Consider the following 22823-nt stretch of genomic DNA (forward strand, 5'->3'; position numbering starts at 1 on the left):
CATTGTCCTATCTGGGACACATGACAATAAACTCTCTTGACTTGACTAGTGGAAGCATCCTCTCCACGTCCACTCTATCCAGGCCTTTCTCTATTCCGCAGAATAATAAACTAAGAGGAAAATTGAACATAAGCCACCAAAGTCAATCAAACAAAGAGAGCAGCTGCTAGATGGGAAGTGACATATCGATAGAGCAAAGGTCATCCGGGTTAATTTTATTGGTATCGTTTTGCATGCTACATAATCAGATTAGATATGACACATTTTACACAATCCAGTTAACCTGCAAACCTGTACGTCTTCAGTTTCAGTTTATTGTCACGTGTACCGAGGTACAGCGAGTCTGTGGTATCGAGGTACCCCAACTAGAGAGCAGTTGTGATCTACTATCTACCTTATTGGTGAACCCTCGGGCTATCCCTGTTCAGACTTTATCTTGCACTAAACGTTATCCCCTTACCATGTATCTGTACACTGTAAATGGCTCGATTGTAATCATGTGTTGTCTTTCTGCTGACTGGTTAGCACACAACAAAAGCTGTTCACTGTACCTCGGTACGCATGACAATAAACTAAACTGTAAAGATTTTTGTTGCGCGCTAACAAGTCAGTGGAAAGACAATACATGATTACAATCGAGCCGTCCACAGTGTACAGATACAGGATAAAGGGAATATCGTTTAGTTCAAGGTAAAGCCGGTAAAGTCTGATCAAGGATAGTCTGAGGGTCACCAATGAGGTAGATAGTAGTTCAGGACCGCTCCCTGGTTGTGGTAGGATGGTTCAGTTGCCTGATAACAGCTGGGAAGAAGCTGTCCCTGAATCTGGAGGTGTGCGTTTTCACACTTCTGTACCTCTTGCCCGATGGGAGAGGGGAGAAGAGGGAGTGGCCGGGGGAGAGACTGGTCCTTGATGATGCTGCTGGCCTTGCCGAGTCAGCGTGAGGTGTAAATGGAGTCAATGGAAGGGAGGTTGGTTTGTGTGACTGTCTGGGCTGCGTCCACAATTTACTGCAAAGGTCTTTGGAGTGTCGGAGGAAACCGGAGCACCCGGGGAAAACCCACACAGGTCACGGGGAGAACGTACAAACTCCATACAGACAGCACCCGTAGTCAGGATCGAAACTGGGGTCTCTGGCGTGTGAGTCAGCAGCTCTACCCGCTGCGCTGCCATGCCACAGTCTGTCCAAATGTCTTTTAAAAGTTATAATTGTATTTTCTGCCTCAGAGGGCGGTGGAGGCAGGTTCTCTGGATACTTTCAAGAGAGAGCTAGATAGGGCTCTTAAAGATAGCGGAGTCAGGGGATATGGGGAGAAGGCAGGAACGGGGTACTGATTGGGGATGATCAGCCATGATCACATGGAATGGCGGTGCTGGCTCGAAGAGCCGAATGGCCTACTCCTGCACCTATTGTCTATTGTCTATTTCTATTGTCTTCTAAATAAATAATTTTGCTATTGATTTAACAATATAGCATTGTGGTTTCATTACATTTCAGTTTATTTATTTCATGGATTTCTGAGAAGGAGTGGCAGTTATGGAGAGACCTATTTTGGGATTTAGGGAAAAATGTCAAATATTCTCTGCACATTTGACAGTGAACTTCAAATTTAAAGAACTGTCCCTTTCCACTATACTTCACTGGTGCTTTTTGGGAAGATTTTTGGGCAGACGTGGACATTTTTGCCCCAGTTATTTCATTTTTCTGTTTCTTATCGAGTCATGGATTGATACAGTGTGGAATCGGGCCCTTCAGTTTACCCACACCGGCCAACAATGTCCCATCTACACTAGTCCCACCTGCCTGTGTTTGGCCCATACCCCTCCAAACCTGTCCTATCCAAACATCCTACAGCGAGCAAGATAGACCACTCGATGAAAAAGACGTAGTACGGTCATGGGCAGATTCATGGGTAATTTTCGGCCCCATTTCCATAACCGGCTTCCGTCTCCGCACCAAAGATCCCACAGCGGAGCAAAGATAACTAGTGCGGAGACGGAAACCGGTTACGGAAACATCCTTGTAAAAATAAAAGTTCTTTGGTAAAAATCTTCTCCTCATTTTCAGAATTATAATTTATTAACACAAACTGTTCCCCCACAACGTTGATTACACTGCGGGTCGGGTTACTGAAATGGATGAAAAAAAGGCCCACGTTCCGCTCCGTTGCGTACTACACGTCAGCCCATTGCATTTAGCAGGAGTGGTCTATCTTGCTCCGCTATAGGATCTTTGGTGCTATCCATGTACCTGTCTAACTGCTTCTTAAACATTGCGATAGTCCTAGCCTCGACTATCTCCTCTGGCAGCTCGTTCCATACACCCACCACCCTTTGTGTGAGAAATCTCTTTCAGATCACCTCCTGTGCTCCAAGGAATAGAGTCCCACCCTACTCAACCGATCCCGATAACTCAGACCCTCAAGTCCTGGCAACATCCTCGTAAATCTTCTCAGTACCCTTACCGGCTTTATGACACCTTTCTTATAGCATGGTGCCCAGAACTGAACGCAATATGACATGGTTCCCAGAACTCCTGCCTTCTCCTCAAAACCCCTGAGAGTCGGAGATGGATAGGGTCTTGATCAGTACGGGTGTCAGGGGTTATGGGGAGAAGGCAGGAGAATGTGGTTAGGAAGGAGAGATAGATCAGCCATGATTGAATGGCAGAGTAGACTTGATGGCCTGAATGGCCTAATTCTGCTCCTATCACTAATGATCTTATGACCTTATCATGCAGTGGTCATAGTCATATACTGCAGCACAGAAACCAGGTCATTTATCCATAGCATTTCACAATGCAATTGCATAAGTGACAGATAACGCTCCGATAAATCGTTGATTGCAATGGATCGAGTGACTGATTGAAAGCAGTGAGGGTTTCTGACAGAGAATGCAATGTTTGTGTGTAGGAAGGAACGGCAGATGCTGGTTTAAAACAAAGATATACACCAAAAAAGCAGGAGCAACTCAGCAGGTCAGGCAGCATCTGTTGAGAACATGGATAGGTGATGTTTCACGTATGAAGAAGATTACAAATAGTGGTGGATACCGTTGTCTCTTTGATTTTCAATTTGCCTGTTTCATGGCTGATCTATCCCTCCCTCCCAACCCCATTCTCCTGCCTTCTCTCCATTACCCCTGACACCCGTACTAATCAAGAATCTATCTATCTCTGCCTTGAAATTATACAATGATGTGGCCTCCACTGCCGTCAGTGGCAAAGAATTCCACAGATTCACCACCCTCTGACTCGAGAAATTCCCCCTCATCTCCTTCTTAAAAGTAGGTCCTTTTATTCTGAGGCTGTGACCTCTGGTCCTTATAAGTCATAGGAGCAGAATTAAGTCATTCGACCCATCGAGTCTACTCCGCCACTCAATCATGGCTGATGTATCTCTCCCTCTGAACCCCATTCGCCTGCCTTCTCCCCTTAATCCCTGACACCCGCACTAAACGAGATACAACCGAGATTAAATGAAAAGCATTTATTTAAATCCTTTTATTCTGAAGCTGTGCCCTCTAGTCCGAGACTCTCCCACTAGTGGAAACATCCTCTTCGCATCCACTCTATCCAGGCCTTTCACTATTCGGTAAGTTTCAATGAGGTCACCCCTCATTCTTCTAAACTCCAGCGAGTACAGGCCCAGTGCCGTCAAACGCTCATCATATGTTAACCCACTCATTCCTGGGATCATTCTTGTAAACCTCCTCTGGACCTAGACTTACAGAATAGTGAACGGCCTGGATAGAGTGGATGTGGAGAGGATGTTTTCTACTAGTGGGAGAGTCTAGGACCAGAGGTCACAGCCTCAGAATTAAAGGACATTCCTTTAAGGAAGAAGATGAGGAGGAATTTATTTAGTCAGAGGGTGGTGAATCTGTGGAATTCATCGCCGCAGACGGCTGTGGAGGCCAAGTCAGTGGATATCTTTAAGGCAGAGATAGATAGATTCTTGATTAGTACGGGGTTAGTGGGAGAAGGCAGGAGAATGGGGTTATGAGGGAGAGATAGATCAGCCATGATTGAATGGCGGAGTAGACTTGATAGGCCCAATGGCCTAATTCTGCTCCCATCACTTATGACCCTCTCCAGAGCCAGCACATCCTTCCTCAGATATGGGGCTCAAAACTGCTCACAATACTCCAAATGGGCCTTTTGTTTACGTCTGCGGCTGTGACCTCTGGTCCGAGACTTTCCCAGCTGTAGAAACATCCGCTCTGCATCCATTGTGTACAGGTGAGGGTGAGGTGGGAGGAGGGGCCACCGTGCACAGGTGGACGGAGAGGAGGGGCCATTGTGTACAGGTGAGGTTGTTAATATTGTCTAAATTAAAGACACCATAAAATGGAGGGTCCCTGCACTTGTCAGAATTGCTTAACCCTTGTCAGCTGAATTTTACAGGCTTTGAATGGCGCCAGCCAGTCTAGGCTCAGGCTGATGTGCAGGATTGTAAGGGGTCCAGGTGTTCTCCATGTTTCTCTGAAATTGATAACATGTATAGTGGTTTTGCAAACTAACCTTAAATGCATCCTTTCTATTGGGTCGCTGCAAAAGCATTGTAAAGCAGTATAAATAATGTTGCAAGATGGTCATCCTGTTAATTGATGATTGGTCAAACTGTTAGGCCTTGGAGAAGTTGTTTGAATCTCAGGGCGCATGTTTCAATGTATGTTCTTGTTAGCTTCCTTTGAGAACTTTCTTTCTTATACAATGTTGGGCGAGTCCAGAACCAGGGGGTCACAGTCTCAGAATAAAGGGGAGGCCATTTAAGACCGAGGTGAGAAAAAAAAAAAAAATTTCACCCAGAGAGTTGTGAATTTATGGAATTCCCTGCCACAGAGGGCAGTGGAGGCCAAGTCATTGGATAGATTTAAGAGAGAGTTAGATGGTGCTCTAGGGGCTAGTGGAATCAAGGGATATGGGGAGAAGGCAGGCACGGGTTATTGATTGGGGATGATCAGCCATGATCACAATGAACGATGGTGCTGGCTCGAAGGGCCGAATGGCCTCCTCCTGCACCTATTTTCTATGTTTCTATATTAATGTATTGAGCTGTTATATTATTGGGTTAGGGAAATGTCTGTTATGTATGGGGTTGATCGATATCTGTAATTGGGTTATTAAGAGACCATCCCCGTGTGGTTCGGCCCCTCGAGGTCCTGGGACATATAAAAGTCCGCGATCACGAGGCTCAGGGTCGATCTTCTGGAAGAACACCTGGGACTGCGTAAATTTCTGCAGTGTCTGTCTGAACGAGGCCTAGAGGGCTCGAACAGGCCGACACGAGGATGGAACCCGCGGTGGGATAGGTACAGCAGTGGAACTGACGTGCTTTTGTTAAAATAAAATTTAGTTGATTTAAGTGCTTGATTCAGTGTTTTTGTTACTGAAACTAGACTGGGGGGGAGCTTAGAAACGAGCAATTACCATGAGGATCCACTGTGTACAGGTAAGTGGGGAGTGGAGAGGAGGGACCACTGTGTACAGGTGAGTGGAGAGGAGGGGCCACTGTGAACAGGTAAGTGGAGAGGAGGGGCCACTGTGTACAGGTAAGTGGAGAGGAGGGGCCACTGTGTACAGGTGAGTGGAGAGGAGGGGCCACTGTGAACAGGTAAGTGGAGAGGAGGGGCCACTGTGAGATGAGTGGAGAGGAGGGGCCACTGTGTACAGGTGAGTGGAGAGGAGGGGCCACTGTGTACAGGTAAGTGGAGAGTGGAGAGGAGGGGCCACTGTGTGCAGGTGAGTGGAGAGGAGGGGCCACTGTGAACAGGTGAGTGGAGCGGAGGGGCCACTGTGTACAGGTGAGTGTAGAGGAGGGGCCACTGTGTACAGGTAAGTGGATAGGAGGGGACACTGTGTACAGGTGAGTGTGAGTGGAGAGGAGGGGCCACTGTGTACAGGTGAGTGGAGAGGAGGGGCCACTGTGTACAGGTGAGTGGAGAGGAGGGGCCACTGTGTACAGGTGAGTGGAGAGGAGGGGCCACTGTGTACAGGTGTGTGGAGAGGAGGGGCCACTGTGTACAGGTAAGTGGAGAGGAGGGGCCACTGTGTACAGGTGAGTGGAGAGGAGGGGCCACTGTGTACAGGTGAGTGTGAGTGGAGAGGAGGGGACCTACCTGGTCTGGTGGCACACAGTGCAGACCCACGCCTTGTCCTTCTTGCTGTAGGTGCCGCAGTCCCTGCAGACGTTGAACTTGCAGTCGCTGCAGGGGTGCTTGGCATTGAGGAGGAAGGTGAAGACCCCACAGCAGCGGATGCAGCAGTTCTCGTTGAACTTCTGCTGCTTGGACAGGATGGTCCTCTTGTTGCCCTCCTCGTTCAGCTTCTGCTTCAGCTCACTGCAAGACACAACCGCACAGCCATGGGGCCTACTGTAGAGCACCGGCAACAGGCCCTTCAGCCCACAACTAGGGTCGCCAACTGTCCCGTACTAGCCGGGACATCCCGTATATTGGGCTAAATTGGTTTGTCCCGTACGGGACCGCCCTTGTCCCGTATTTGACCGCCACTACTCGGGTCGAGGGGACTGTCTGGGTCGGAGCGCCGCGTCCGGCCCAGCCACACCCGTCCCCGACGTAGTGCAGCCCATGGAGTGCAGCAGCAGCAGCAGCAGCAGCAGCGCCTCGCCCGTGGCCCAGTCGGTCGGCAGCCCGGCCAGCTGTCTGACCTTTGGACCTTCGCTTACCGCCGACACCACCACCACCTCCCCTCCTTCTCACGGCCGATCGTCGATTCGTGAGTTGGACGGGGCGCAGGACTTTGCGAGCCGCGGCCTGGGCCAAAACTCCTCAGCTGGCCCCGCCGGCTGGGCTTTGTGGGCAGTCCAGCACCCCGGGCCAACTCATCATTCACCCAGCCACGGCCGAGTCAGTCAACGGATTGCCATCGTATTTTGACCTTTTGTCCCTTATTTGGGAGTGAGAACGTTGTCGACCCGAGCCGCAGTACCCATGCTGAACACCACGCCATAGACAAACTCTCACCTGCCCGCACGGGACCCAGTTACCTCTGTTCCAGGTCGGTTTCATACAATACGGAACAGCACAGCACCACAACAGGCCCTTCGGCCCACAATGCCTGTGCTCAACAAAATGCCAAGTTAGATACAAAAAAGCTGGTGTCACTCAGGCGGCATCAGTGGAGAGAAGGAATGGGCGACCTTTCGGGTCGAGACCCTTCTTCAGAGTCAGGGGGAAGAGGGAAAGGAGAGATATAGACGGTGATGTAGCGAGATATAGAACAAATAGGTCTACCATAGAAAGCATACTCACATTCTCCATGCTTGTCTGGTATGGCCACACAACCTCGCAGGATAAGATTCGGCTGGAGAGAATAGTGCGCCGAGCTTCTAAGATCATCGGTTGCAGTAGACTTCCCTCAGTGACATCACTTTACTCAACAAGACTCACCAGAAAGGCCAAAAAAAATCATAGCAGACCACTCTCACCTGGCACATCACCTCTTTAATCTCCTCCCATCAGGAAGGAGATATAGAAGCATTAAAAGTAAAACATCTCGCTTCAGAGACAGCACCTACCTCCAAGCCATCAGATATTTGAATTTGCACTAATCACTCTGCACTTTCTTTTGCACTTTTACTTACGCTTAACATGACGCTGCTGGGTACTGTCCTTCCTGTATATATTGTCCTTCGTACGGTATTGTCTGTATTATTTATTGTGGTGTATGTGGTGGTTGTATTGTACTGTATTGTATCTGTCTGAGAGCGAACCAAGACACATTCCTATCAACTTGTTGACATGGCAATAAACTTCTTGAATCTTGAATCTTGAAATGAATGAAAGACATACAAAAAAACCATGATAAAGGAAACAGGCCATTGCTAGTTGCCAGGTGGAACAGAGTTACAGATAATGAGACAATGTGGTGCTGGCTCGAAGGGCCAAATGGCCTACTCCTGCACCTATTGTCTATTGAGACTCAAGACAACTATTAGACCAGAACAACGAGTTGGGTGGGGGAGAGGGAATGCCAGGGCTACCTGAAGTGAGAGAAATCAATATTCATACCACTGGGCTGTAAGCTGCCCAAGCGAAATATGAGATGCTGTTCCTCCAATGTGCGTTTAGCCTGACTCTGACAATGGAGGAGGCCCAGGACAGAAAGGTCAGTGTGGGAATGGGAAGGGGAATTAAAGTGTCCGGCAACCGGGAGATCAGGTTGGTTCAGGCGGGCTGAGCGAAGGTGTTCCGCGAAACGATCGCCCAGTCTGCGTTTGGTCTCGCCGATGTATAAGAGTCCACATCTTGAACAACGGATACAGTAGATGGGGTTGGAGGAGGTGCAAGTCAACCTCTGCCTCGCCTGAAAGGCCTGTCGGGGTCCCTGGACAGAGTCGAGGGAGGAGGTATAGCGACAGGTGTTGTTGCATCTTCTGCGGTTGCAGGGGAAGGTACCTGGGGAGGGGGTGGTTTGGGTGGGAAGGGAGGAGTTAACCGGGGAGTTGCAGAGGGAACAGTCTCTGCGGAAAGCGGAAAGGGGTGGGGTTGGGAAGATGAGATCAGTTAAACTGATCGCTCCTGCCTGCACGTGATCCACATCTCTCTATTCCAGAGCGGTTCCATGGACATTAGTAATAAACAACACAGTACCAGATTAGGCCCTTCGGCCCACTGGGTCCGTGCTGACCAGCGATCACCCCGTACACTAACAATATCCTACACACACTGGGGACAATTTACACATACACCAAGCCAATTAACCTACAAACCTGTACGTCTTTGGATAGAAGACTCCAGCTTGGTTACATAAGAACAGCATAAGATCAGGCCCTTCGGCCCACAATGACCATGTTGAACGATGCCAAGACCAACTCCCCTGCGTGCACGTGATCCATGTCCCTGCATATCCATGTGCCGATCCAAAAGCCTCTTAAACACCACTATCGTATCTGCCTCCACCACCACCCCTGGCAGCGCGTTCCAGGCACCCACCATCCTCGACAGGTTAATGGGCCTGTCCCACTTATGCGACTTTTTCGGCGACTGCCGGCACCCATCATAGGTCGTTGCAGGTCGCTGAATAATTTCAACAAGTTGAAAATCCAGCGGTGACCAGAAAGACGCTACGACTCTTTGGGTGACTGAGGAGACGACTCACGACCATACAGGCAACACCCTGGCGACATGTTGCGGGGGAGAAGCCTGTATGGTCGTGAGTAGTTGCCCAAAGAGTCGAACTTTGTTCTGGTCGCCGCTTTCGTTGACCTGCAATGACCTACGACGGGTGCTGGCAGTCGCCGAAAAAGTCGCGTAAGTGTGACAGGCCCATAAAGCTAACTTATTTTCTGAAGAATGGTCTTGAACCGAAATATCATCTATCGATGTTCTCTCCAGGCGTAGGTTTATTATTGTCACGTGTACCGAGGTACAGTGAAAAGCTCTGTTGTGCATGCAGTCGAGTCGGATCAGATAATACTACACATAAATACAATCAGGTCAAACTCCAGTACAATAGGTAGAGCAAAGGGGAAGATACAGAGTGCAGAATATAGTTCTCAGCATTGTAGCGCATCAATTGCACAGACAAAGTCCAATGTCCGCAATGGGGTAGAGGTGAATCGGACAGTACTCTAGCTTATGGAAGGACCGTTCAGAAGCCTGATAACAGAGGGGAAGAAGTTGTTCCCTGTAATGTATTCACACATATTTATGTTTATCTTAATGAGTTGGTGCTGTATATAAGCAGGGAATGTTGGGTAATAAATACTCTCTCATGATCCAGGCAGCCTGTGTGTAAGTTGTTATTCATTCTGCCATCCGGAATATAACAAAATTGGCGACAAGGGTGGGAAATTATCCTTTAAATACAGTGCAGGGCTGTTTTGCAACACGCAGTATTGTTTAACAGATTAAACAGTAAATACGGAGTTGTGTCGCAGTTGTTTGCGAGCTGGACTCACGAGGCCGCAGATCCTTCTATGCAGGGGACTGTAGTTTAAAACAGCAGCTGTACAAATCGGGGAGAGTTTGTCAGGCTACCTCTATGTTGTGTCTACATGGCAAGATGCCATCCTTGGGCTTGTATAACATTTTAGACTGATTTTTTTTTGTCAAGTTCCTTAAGCTGAATAGCCTTTGTACAGGAAAATTTTAGGTGAATTGTTACACCAGAACAGACAGGAATTCGGGGTTTTTGAACGGACTTTAAAAAAAAGAAGAGAATTACACGATGGCGGCATCCGCGGGCTACATCGGAAACCTTGGCACTTTTGACAAGAGGAGTGAGCCGTTCAGCTCCTATATGGAGAGAGTGAACATGTTTTTCACGGCAAACGGAGATTAGTGGTGAAGGAGAGATAGTGACGGAAACAGATAAGGCTGTTTGCGAACGCACAAAAGCGATTCTGCTCACGGAGATCGTGTCCTGAAGTGTACGGCACACTCGTGAATCTCCTTGCGCCCATAAAGGCAAAAGACGTGCCATTCAATGACATTAAAGCCTCTGGAAATTGCAGAAAGCTGGCATTTTGGCCTTAGAAACCAGAAGCAGAATGAGACAATCAATGAGTACATTGTTGCCTTGAAAAACTTAACTTTGCACTGTAACTTTGGAACCTTTCTCGGACGCGCACTACGCAACAGATTTGTTTGTGGTCTAGTGGATGAACAAATTCAGTCCAAACACTCCAGATCTCACATTCGAGAAAGCAAGCAAGATTGCTACCACAATAGAGATGGCATCAAAGAATGCTCACGAGTTTCGCCCACCACGAACTGCAGTGGCCGTTTAGTCACAAGGCAGTGCCTATGGCCTAACCAAGAGGCGTTAAACCAAAACCAAAGTATGGCGGGGAGCCAAGTTCAGCCAGTTGTTATCGTTGCAACGGTCATCACTCATCCCAATTTTGTCAGTTCAAAATGGCCAAGTGCTATAACTGCCAGAAGAAAGAAAGGCCATATCGCCTCAGCATGTCGGGCCAAGCTTAAAACAGGAAACCAACAATCTGCGGGAATCAAGCGACAACACCAGAGAGGAGTTCACAACTTGGAGATGAACCCAGATGGAAATGACCTTGGGTTGTACACCATTTATGCAACCAACATCGATAAGCCTACAACCAGCCAAGGCAAGCTAAACTTTCAAACTAAACTATTGATAAATGAATAGTTAATCGATATGTGTATTGACACGGCAGCAGATTGATCGGTCATGAACAGAGACCTGTATGAAACAAAGTTCCCACAGATATCATTGTTTGAGAGTAAGGTCAAGCTGAGAACCTACTCGGGTAAGGTTTTGGAGACTTGTGGACAAATGAACTGTAAAGTTCAGCATAATGGTCAGTCAGTAACACTGCCCATCATAGTGGCCAGCTACAGAAATAAACTAACCCTCCTTGGAAAGGATTGGCTGAGTAGAATAGAGTTAGACTGGAAGAACATTTTCAGCGTCAATTTGTCTAAATCACGTCTTGAAATCGTCATAAGTAAACATGCAAACATTTTTGCTGACATTTACAAGAGAATAACAGGGTACTCTGCACACATTCGACTCAAGCAAGATGTGAGACCTGTGTATTGACAACCAAGACCTGTACCATATGCACTAAAGCAACAAGTGGAAGTAGAACTCCACAGTATAAAAATCCCAAAATCCAAAAATTTTGGAATGAAATCTTTGAAGTCTTTACAAAATTATTGAAAATAAAACTGAAACCAAACGCAGAATTAATTCTTTTTGTAACGATGGAAGCCAGCTTTGAGCTGACTCAGTTCCAAAAGAGCTTTCTTAATTACGGCATAAAAACTCATACTTAAATTCTGGAAAAATGCTCCCACACCTACGATAAATATGTGGATTTCAAATATGTCCGAAATGTTACACCTGGAAGACATGAGATTCCTCCTAACAGGCAAATCAGACCATTTCCAAAAGATGTGGTCTCCATTTATCGACTTATTACAAATATAGGGTGCAACATAACTTTGAAAATAAATGGTTTCAGGACCTGGTGAGGGGTGTGTAAAGATACGAAGTAGGTATATCCCTTTTATCTTACTTTTCTTGCTTATATCTTTTGTTCTCTATTTTTATCTCCTGATCACTCTTTCACGCACTTACTATCCTATCTATCTCTCTCTACTTTCCTTCTTTTTAAGGTTTAAAATAAGAAGTGGTACAGGAAATGTATTATGTTATTTTTGGCTTATATCGCTGTACTGTACATTACTTCTAATAAATAAAATATATATTTTTTAAAAGAACTCGACAGGTTAGAGCGCAATGGAGTACTCGTGAAGACAGAGCAGAGTAACTGAGCAACGCCAATTGTGGCTGTACCCAAGGCTGATAAAACTGTTCGACTATGTAGCAAGATTAAGAGGACTCATGTCAGCTCAAGACTTAGAAAAACTTGTACATGCCTTTATTAATAGTAGGCTAGATTATTGTAACGGTCTCCTTGCAGGTCTTCCAAAAAAAACTGTCAGGCAGCTACAGCTTGTTCAGAACGCTGTTGCTAGAGTTCTAACAAAGACCAAAAAATTTGAACATATTACACCAATTCTTAAATCCTTACATTGGCTCCCTGTATGTCAGAGAATTGATTTTAAAATCCTGCTGCTCACCTATAAATCACTACATGGTTTAGGGCCAAAGTATATCACTGACATGCTTCCACTATATAAGCCTTCTAGACCGCTAAGATCTTCTGAAACTAATCTGCTAGTGATTCCCAGAGTAAATACAAAACATGGGAAAGCAGGATTTAGTTACTATGCAACAAATAGCTGGAATAAACTTCCTGAAGATTTAAGACTTGCCTCAACTTTGACCACTTTTAAAACAAGACTGAAAACTTTTATGTTTACTTTAGCTTTCAGCTAAATCTTAACTACATTGCACTTTTAACTTTTGCACTTTTTATAATGCATTTTTAATTTTGCTTTTCTTTTCTTTTAGTTCTTCTATTTTATTTCATTTTATTATTTCATTTATTGTATGACATGTTTTTATGTGAAGCACTTTGAGTCTGCCTCGTGTATGAAATGTGCTATATAAATAAAGTTGCCTTGCCTTGCCTATGTGGTGATTACAAAGTCACAATCAATGGTGGATGATGAACAATATCTGTTACCAACCTCGCAAGATCTGTACGCAGAACTTAGCGGAGCTAGAGTCTTCACTAAACTAGATTTGTCTCACACTTACGCCCAACTCAATGTCGACAAGGAAAGTCAGCGGTACTTGACTATCAACACACATAAGGGCTTGTATTCATATACAAAGCTGCCCTATGGTGTGAAATCCTCCCCGAAATGTTTCCAGTCTGTCATGGACCAAATAATACAAGGCATTCCGCACTGTGTGTGTAACCAGGATGACCTATTGATATTCACAGAGGGCATGGTAGAACATCTGGAAATCCTCGATGTCACAATGTCAAACTGCGACAAAGTAAATGTGCATTTGTGCAGTCAAAGGTGGTCTACCTTGGACCCAAAGTAGACGCGAACAGACTTCACCCTGTGAAGGCGAAAGTTGAAGCAATAGTGAATGCTCCAAAACCCAACAATGTGTCATTCCTTGGGATGGTGCAGTTCCATGCACGATTCCTTCCAGATTTAGCAACTGTGCTAAAGCCACTACATTATCTGCTACAAAAAGATGTGAAATGGACGTGGGGAAAGGAACAGTAACGTGCATATGACATCTGCAAGGAAAACTTACTATCTAAATGGCATCAAGTTGGGAAAAGGGGAAGTACAAGTTTTGGTGTCCTAATTTGAGGAAGGACATTCTTGCTATTGAGGGAGTGCAGCGTAGTTTAATTCCCGGGATGGCGGGACTGTCATATGCTGAGAGAATGGAGCAGCTGGGCTTGTACACCCTGGAGTTTAGAAGGATGAGAGGCAATCTAATTGAAACATATAAGATTGTTAAGGGTTTGGAAACGCTAGAGGCAGGAAACATGTTCCCGATGTTGGGAGAGTCCAGAACCAGGGGCCACAGTTTAAGAATAAGGAGTAAGCCATTTAGAACAGAGACGAGGAAAAACTTTTTCTCACAGAGAGTGGTGAGTCTGTGGAATTCTCTGCCTCAGAGGGCGGTGGAGGCCGGTTCTCTGGATGCTTTCAAGAGAGAGATAGATAGAGCTCTTAAAAATAGTGGAGTCAGGGGATATGGGGAGAAGACAGGAACGGGGTACTGATTGGGGATGATCAGACATGATCACATTGAATGGCGGTGCTGGCTCGGAGGGCCGAATGGCCTACTCCTGTACCTATTGTCTATTGACTTTATGCACCTCTATGAGACCACCCCTCATCAATAGATAGGGTGGGGTGGGAAGATTGCAACCTTCACGTGTTCTGCCCTGTTGCAATGCAATCAACCCGGCGTACACAATGAAATATGATCAAATATTGTCCTACAACTTTAAGCTGCGCACACTATATGCAAGAAGAAGGATAGATAGGGTAAATGCAGTTTTTCTTTACCTTAATCTTACCTGGGGTAAAAAAAACCTGTGCGTGGAAACAGATCCCTTCAGCCCAAGCTGAATCAAGGATCACCCCTGCACACTAGTTGTATCCTGCACCTGGCGAGTGATAGGTGGATGCACGTGGAGGTGGGGGGGTTGGCAGATGGGTGGAGTAAGTGACAAAGGCTGGAGGTGAGGTGGAGACCAAAGGGCGTCAGATACGGGGAGAGGAGGAGGAGTGTAATGCGAGGCTGGAGGGTGGGATATGGGGGGGGGGGGGAAGGGCAGGATAGAGGGAATGTGGGACTGGGCGGTGGGAGAGGAGTGTATGGGGGTGGGGGGAGGATCAGGGCGACTGGGGGACAGGGGGAATGGAAGGGGGTTGGGGATTAGGGTATCACACTTGGAATTGGAGGATTCAATGTTGACACCGTTTGGTTGTCAGCTGAGGTATTATAGTGGAAGGATGGAGGCAGGGAGGGCCATGGAGATTTGTAACGCAAACAATGTTGGAAAGACATTTGGACACCCACCCCATCTCCCCACCTCTTCTCCCACCCCCCCTCCCCCTCCCACTCCCCCTGACTCTCCCTCCCTCCACCTCCGTCCCCACATCTCCCCATCCCCCACCTCTCCCTCCCTCCCCCTCCCTCCCCCTCCCCCCACCTCTCCCCATCCCCCACCTCTCTCTCCCTCCCCCTCCCCCTCCCCTCTCCCTCCCCCTCCCCCACCTGCCCCCCTCCCATTCCCCCACCTCTCCCCCCCCTCCTTTCCCTCCTTCCCCTCCCCACCCCCACCTCCCGTCCACCACCTCTCCCACCACCCCTCGCCCCCTCCCCCCAAACCTCTTCCTGCCCCCACTCCCCCCTCCCCTCCCATCCCCCTCTCCCCACTTCCTCCCACCTACCTAAAGACAGAGCAATGGAGGTTTGTACCAAGCAACATATAAAAGCCACTTGGACAGATATTTGGTGTCATACCCCTCCCCCCCCCCCCCCCCCCCTCGACCCGCCCACCCCCCCCCTCTCCTCTGACAGTCTCCCATGCGATCCTGGACTTTCTTACCATTATAAATAAACTATTTCAGGTGAGTTCACCCTTCAGTGAGTGTCAGTGTGGTCGATGGATATGACCGGTTTGGAGGGAGATGGGCCAAACGCAGGTAGGTGGGACTAGTGTAGACGTGACATGTTGGTCGGCATGGGCAAGTTGGGCCGAAGGGCCTGTTTCCAACGCTGTATGACTGATTCTAAGGTGCGTCCAAACATTAAATCTTATAGAGGTGTACAAAATCATGAGAGGAATAGATCGGGTAGACGCACAGAGTCTCTTGCCCAGAGTAGGGGAAATCGAGGACCAGAGGACATAGGTTCAAGGTGAGGGGGAAAAGATTTAATAGGAACCTTAGGGGTAACTTTTTCACACAGACGGTGGTGGGAGTATGGAACGAGCTGACGGAGGAGGTAGTTGAAGCAGCAACATTTAGACAATAGACTATAGGTGCAGGAGTAGGCCATTCGGCCCTTCGAGACGGGTACGTGGATAGGACAGGTTTAATGTATGAATGAATGAATACGTTTATTGGTCAAGTATTCACATACAAGGAATTTGCCTTGGTGCTCCGCCCACTCGTGACAACACTACATACAGTGTACAGTAAGCAATGACACATAAAACATTAATAATAAAACATTATTGATTAAACATGTGAAATAAAATACCAGAGTAAAAGAGGTTGAGAGGGATGCGGGCCATACGCGGGCAGGTGGGGTTAGTGTCGATGGGACATGTTGGTCGATGTGGGCAAGTTGGGCCGAAGGGCCTGTTTTCCGCGCGGTATGGCGCCCAGGCATGTCCATGCATTAATGGGGAGAGGTTTGCGATTTCCATTCATTTGAAGAGCATGACTCCCTCTCCCAGCAGATGCTCTTCGATGTTATTCTAAACACATTCCTCTCATGACTCACTGCATTGATAAATTGTGTGCAACCCTGACACTCCAATTCATGCTGCCGCGTCACTGTTTAGCTTTACAATGAACAGGAGCAGGCGTGGGAACATGATGCCGCAAGGAGATGATACGATCGCACCCAACCCCATCTCGCCTTCCATAGAACACAACGCTCAAAACATTGAGAAAGGATCACTGCCAAGTTTTTGAATTGAACTGAATTGACAGATACAGCATTGAAACAGGCCCTTCGGCCCAACTCATACCGACCATCGATCACGTGCGCACACTAGTTTTGGTTTGGAGATACAGCGCGGAAACAGGCCCTTCGGCCCACCGAGTCCGCGCCGACCAGCGATCCCCGCACACTAACACCATCCTACACACACTAGGGACGATTTACATCTCTACCAAGCCAATTAACCTATAAACCTCCAATGCCACAACAAATAATCCTCCGTCAGTTTCGCCACCTCCAACGTGACCCCACCACTCGCCACAAACTCCCATCTCCCCCATGTCTGCTTTCCGCAGAGACCGCTCCCTCCGTAACTCCTTGATCAATTTGTCCCTTCACACCCGCACCACCCCCTCCCCAGGCACTTTCCCTTGCAACCGCAGGAAATGCTACACTTGTCGCTTTACCTCCCCCCTCGACTCCATTCAAGGACCCAAGCAGTCATTCCAGGTGCGACACAGGTTCACCTGCACCTCCTCCAACCTCATCTATTGCATCCGCTGCTCTAGGTGTCAGCTGATCTACATCGGTGAGACCAAGCGGAGGCTTGCCGATCGTTTCGCCCAACGCCTCCACACAGTTCGCAATAACCAACCAGATCTCCCTGTGGCTCAGCACTTCAACTCCCCCTCCCATTCCCAATCCGACCTTTCTGTCCTGGGCCTCCTCCATGGCCAGAGTGAGGACCACCGGAAATTGGAGGAGCAGCACCTCGTATTTCGCTTGGGGAGTTTATACCCCAGCGGTATGAACATTGACTTCTCCAATTTCCGGTAGCCCTCACTGTCTCCTTCCCTTCTCAACTCTCCCTCAGTCCTCTGGCTCCTCCTCTTCCTTTCTTCCTCCTCCACCCCCAACCCTACATCAGTCTGAAGAAGGATTTTGGCCCGAAACGTTGCCTATTTCCTTCGCTCCATAGATGCTGCCGCACCCGCTGAGTTTCTCCAGCATTTTTGTCAACCTACAAACCTTGGAGTTTGGGAGGAAACCGGAGCACCCAGAAAAAACCCACGCAGGTCGCGGCGAGAACGTACAAACTCCGTACAGGCAGCACCGGTAGTCAGGATGGAACCCGGGTCTCTGGCGTTGTGAGGCTGTAACTCTACCGCTACGCCACCGTGCCGCCGTAAGTTCTATGCTATCGCACTTTCTCATCCACCCCCTGAAATCACGAGGTTGCAAAGAGTCTTTTTTCAAAAGATTTGCGGAATCGAGAAGTAGTGGGCATAGGTTTAAGGAGAGAGTCTGTACCTCACCGTTTGTCTCCTATGTTCCAAGATGCACCATCGAGAGCAGGCACTCCCCACCATTGTAGATGTAGCCCAGTCCATCACACAGACCACACTCCCCACCATTGTAGATGTAGCCCAGTCCATCACACAGACCACACTCCCCACCATTGTAGATGTAGGCCAGTCCATCACATGGACCACACTCCCCACCATTGTAGATGTAGGCCAGTCCATCACATGGACCACACTCCCCACCATTGTAGATGTAGGCCAGTCCATCACACAGACCACACTCCCCACCATTGTAGATGTAGGCCAGTCCATCACACAGACCACACTCCCCACCATTGTAGATGTAGCCCAGTCCATCACACAGACCACATTCCCGACCATTGTAGATGTAGCCCAGTCCATCACACAGACCACACTCCCCACCATTGTAGATGTAGCCCAGTCCATCACACGGACCACACTCCCGACCATTGTAGATGTAGCCCAGTCCATCACACGGACCACACTCCCCACCATCAACTCCATCTACTCTTCACGCTGCCTCGGGAAAGCAGCCGACACAATCAAAGACTTGTCCCTGTCCCACCCCGGTCATTCATTCTTCTCCACGCTCCCGTCCTGCAGAAGGTACAGAAGCTTGAAAGCGCGCACCACCAGACTTAGGAACAGCTTCTTCCCCTCTCAAGGTTCAACATCAATAGCTTATACTTACATGCTTCACCAGACCAACCAACATTTACCCAACTGAGCAGATTCAACTTTTGGCATGTGCACATGCAAGGAAACACAGAGATAAGCAACAGAGTAACATCGCCTAAACAGGCCCTTCGGCCCAACTTGTCCATTCCAATCAAGGTGCCAACCAAAGTTGAGTATAGGAGCAAAGAGGTCCTTCTGCAGTTGTACAGAGCCCTGGTGAGACCACACTTGGAGTATTGTGTGCAGTTCTGGTCTTCACATTTGAGGAAGGACATTCTTGCTATTGAGAGAGTGCAGCGCAGGTTTACAAGGTTAATTCGCAGGATGGCGGGACTGTCATATATTGATAGAATGGAGCGGCTGGGCTTGTACACTCTGGAGTTTAGAAGGATGAGAGAGGATCTCATTGAAACATTATTAAGGGATTGGGCACGCTAGAGGCAGGAAACATGTTCCCGATGTTGGGGGAGTCCAGAACCAGGGGCCACAGTTTAAGAATAAGGAGTAAGCCATTTAGAATGGAGATGAGGAAACACTTTTTCACCCAGAGAGTTGTGAGTCTGTGGAATTCTCTGCCTCAGAGGGCGGTGGAGGTCAATATGGATGCTTTCAAGAGAGAGCTAGATAGGGCTCTTAAAGATAGCGGAGTCAGGGGATATGGGGAGAAGGCAGGAACGGGGTACTGATTGTGGATGATCAGCCATGATCACAGTGAATGGCGGTGCTGGCTCGAAGGGCCGAATGGCCTACTCCTGCACCCATTGTCTATTGTCTATGAAGTTAGTCCCGTTTGCCCATTTTTAGCCGCTAACCCTCCAAACCTTTCTGATCATTTACTTGTCCAACTATCTTTTAAATGCTGTTAATGTACCTGCCTTCTGTATTTAAAAGTTACCCCTCAGGTTCCTATTAAACCTCCCCCCCAACCTTACTCCTGACCTCAATTTGCCTACTCTGGCTCAAAGAATCATTCACCCCACTTTCGTCCCTGCATGATTTTATAGACAATATGACAATAGACAAGTCAGCTTCGCCATTCAATGTGATCATGGCTGATCATCCCCAATCACGTTTTCTCACAGAGAGTGGTGAGTCTGTGGAATTCTCTGCCTCGGAGGGCGGTGGAGGTAGGTTTTCTGGATACTTTCAAGAGAGAGCTAGATAGGGCTCTTAAAAATAGCGTAGTCAGGGGATATGGGAAGAAGGCAGGAACGGGGTACTGATTGGGGATGATCAGCCATGATCACATTGAATGACGGTGCTGGCTCGAAGGGCCAAATGGCCTACTCCTGCACCTATTGCCTATTGATGTTTCCAACTCATCATTCACCCAGCCACGGCCGGGTCAGCCAACTAATTGCAGTTGGGAATTTGTCCGTTATTTTGACCTTTTGTCCCTTATTTGGGTGTGAGAAAGTCGGCAACCCTAGGTGTCACGGGTGCTTCAACAGGTTTATAGTCCATCAAGCGACAACATTATTAACGTAGGAAGGGGAGGAGAGGAGAGAGTCCGTTGAAGGAAAGATGCTTGGATAGAGTGGATGTGGAGAGGATGTTTCCACTAGTGGGAGAGTCTAGGACCAGAGGGCACAGCCTCAGAATTAAAGGACGTTCCTTTAGGAAAGAGATTAGGAGGTATTTCTTTAGCCAGAGGGTGGTGAATCTGTGGAAGTTTCTGCCACAGATGGCGGTGGAGGCCAAGTCAATGGCTATTTTTAAGGCGGAGATTGACAGATTCTTGATTAGTACGGGTGTCAGGGGTTATGGAGAGAAGGCAGGAGAATGGGGTTAGGAGGGAGAGATAGATCAGCCATGATTGAATCACTAGGAAACCCTTATCATGCATCTGTACACTTTAAATGGCTCGATTGTAATCATGCATTGTCTTCCCGCTGACTGGTTAGCACGCAACAAAAGCTATTCACTGTAGCTCGGTACACGTGACAATTAACTGAACTGAACTGAGTAGACTTGATGGGCCGAATGGGAGTGCTGCCTGTACGGAGTTTGTACCTTCTCGCCGTGACCACGTAGGTGTTCTCCGAGATCTCCGGTTTCCTCCCACACTGCAATGACGTGCAGGTTTGTAGGTTAATTGGCTTGGTGTAAATGTAAGTTGCAATGTAAAATTGTCCCTAGTGTGTATAGGGTAGTGTTAGTGTGTGGGATCGCTGGTCGGCGCGGACACGGTGGGCCAAAAGGGCCTGTTTCCGCGCTGTATCTTTAAAACTAATTCTGGTGTTGTAAGTCACGGACATGGGCCTACCCGAGCCTAACTCTGCTGCTGTAAGTCACGGACATGGGCCTACCTGAGCCTAACTCTGCTGTAACACGGACATGGGCCTACTTGAGCCTAACTCTGCTGTAACACAGACATGGGCCTACCTGAGCCTAACTCTGCTGTAACACAGACATGGGCCTACCTGAGCCTAACTCTGCTGCTGTAACACGGACATGGGCCTACCCGAGCCTAACTCTGCTGTAACACAGACATGGGCCTACCTGAGCCTAACTCTGCTGTAACACAGACATGGGCCTACCTGAGCCTAACTCTGCTGCTGTAACACGGACATGGGCCTACCCGAGCCTAACTCTGCTGTAACACAGACATGGGCCTACCGGAGCCTAACTCTGCTGTAACACAGACATGGGCCTATCTGAGCCTAACTCTGCTGTAACACAGACATGGGCCTACCTGAGCCTAACCCTGCTGTAACACAGACGTGGGCCTACCTGAGCCTAACTCTGCTGTAACACAGACGTGGGCCTACCTGAGCCTAACTCTGCTGTAACACAGACATGGGCCTACCTGAGCCGCTCCTGCTCCTTCTTGCGGAGATGAAAGTCCCGCTGGACCACCTGTAGCACATGTTCGGCTTCATCCTCGGTCAGAGCGGTCAGGTCCAGCTTCTTCCCCATGCCGAGTCCTCCCTCACCCACGCACCGACCACCTCAACCTGGCAACAGAGGGCCACAGCATGTCACGGTCAGCCAGAGAGAGAGTGATCAACAGGGGGGGTGGGGGATCAGAGGGGGGTGAATCTGTGGAATTCTTTGCTGCAGAAGGCTGTGGAGGCCACAAGTCAGTGGATATTTTTAAGACAGAGGTAGATAGATTCTTGATCATATAACCATATAACAATATAACAATTACAGCACGGAAACAGGCCATCTCGGCCCTACAAGTCCGTGCCGAACACTTATTTTCCCCTAGTCCCATCTACCTGCACTCAGACCATAACCCTCCATTCCTTTCCCATCCATATACCTATCTAATTTATTTTTAAATGATAAAATCGAACCTGCCTCCACCACTTCCACTGGAAGATCATTCCACACAGCTACCACTCTCTGAGGAAAGAAGTTCCCCCTCATGTTACCCCTAAACTTCTGTCCCTTAATTCTGAAGTCATGTCCTCTTGTTTGAATCTTCCCTACTCTCAATGGGAAAAGCTTATCCACGTCAACTCTGTCTATCCTTCTCATCATTTTAAAGACCTCTATCAAGTCCGCCCTTAACCTTCTGCGCTCCAAAGAATAAAGACCTAACTTATTCAACCTTTCTCTGTAACTTAGTTGCTGAAACCCAGGCAACATTCTAGTAAATCTCCTCTGTACTCTCTATTTTGTTGACATCCTTCCTATAATTGGGCGACCAAAATGGTACACCATACAATCAGTATGGGTATCAGGGGTTATGGGGAGAAGGCAGGAGAATGGGGTTAGGAGGGAGAGATAGATTATCCATGATTGAATGGCGGAGTAGACTTGATGGGCTGAATGGCCTAATCATGACCTTATGGAATGTAAGAGTTTTGTGCTCAGCTCTGTCTGCTGTCGGAATGAGGTCGCTGCAAACAGAGTGCGGTCCTGACCTCCCATCTACATAATTGGAGATGAGATTGACTGGGAAAGAATGAGAAAGAATGGATCGACTGGGCTTACAGTATATTCATTGGGATTTAGAAGGATGAGAAGGGATCTCACAAATAACATATAGAATTATTATGGGATTGGACATGCTAGATGCAGGGAAAATGTTCCCGATGTTGGGGGAGTCCAGAACCAGGGGGTCACAGTTTAAGAATAAGGGGTATGTTTAAGAAAGAACTGCAGATGCTGGAAAAATCGAAGGTAGACAAAAATGCTGGAGAAACTCAGTGGGTGAGGCAGCATCTGTGGAGTGAAGGAAAAGGTGACGTTTCGGGTCGAGACCCTTCTTCAGACTGATGTGGGAGTAG

The 22823-nt window shown here is 48.0% G+C and overlaps 1 protein-coding gene across 1 annotated transcript in view; it reads right to left on the reverse strand.

Moving 5' to 3' along the window:
- Positions 1–22823, reverse strand: part of LOC116985313 (rab effector MyRIP-like) — a 128722-nt gene that overhangs the window by 73313 nt on the left and 32586 nt on the right. The window contains exons 2-3 of the mRNA XM_033040022.1: positions 21392–21539; positions 6121–6342 (exon numbers count right to left, since the gene is read on the reverse strand). Coding sequence (XP_032895913.1) covers positions 6121–6342; positions 21392–21501 — 332 coding nt within the window. The 5' untranslated portion in view covers positions 21502–21539. The remainder of the gene's footprint in view (positions 1–6120; positions 6343–21391; positions 21540–22823) is intronic.

The sequence above is a fragment of the Amblyraja radiata genome, chromosome 2 (assembly GCF_010909765.2).
Source record: "Amblyraja radiata isolate CabotCenter1 chromosome 2, sAmbRad1.1.pri, whole genome shotgun sequence".
Lineage (NCBI taxonomy): Eukaryota > Metazoa > Chordata > Chondrichthyes > Rajiformes > Rajidae > Amblyraja > Amblyraja radiata.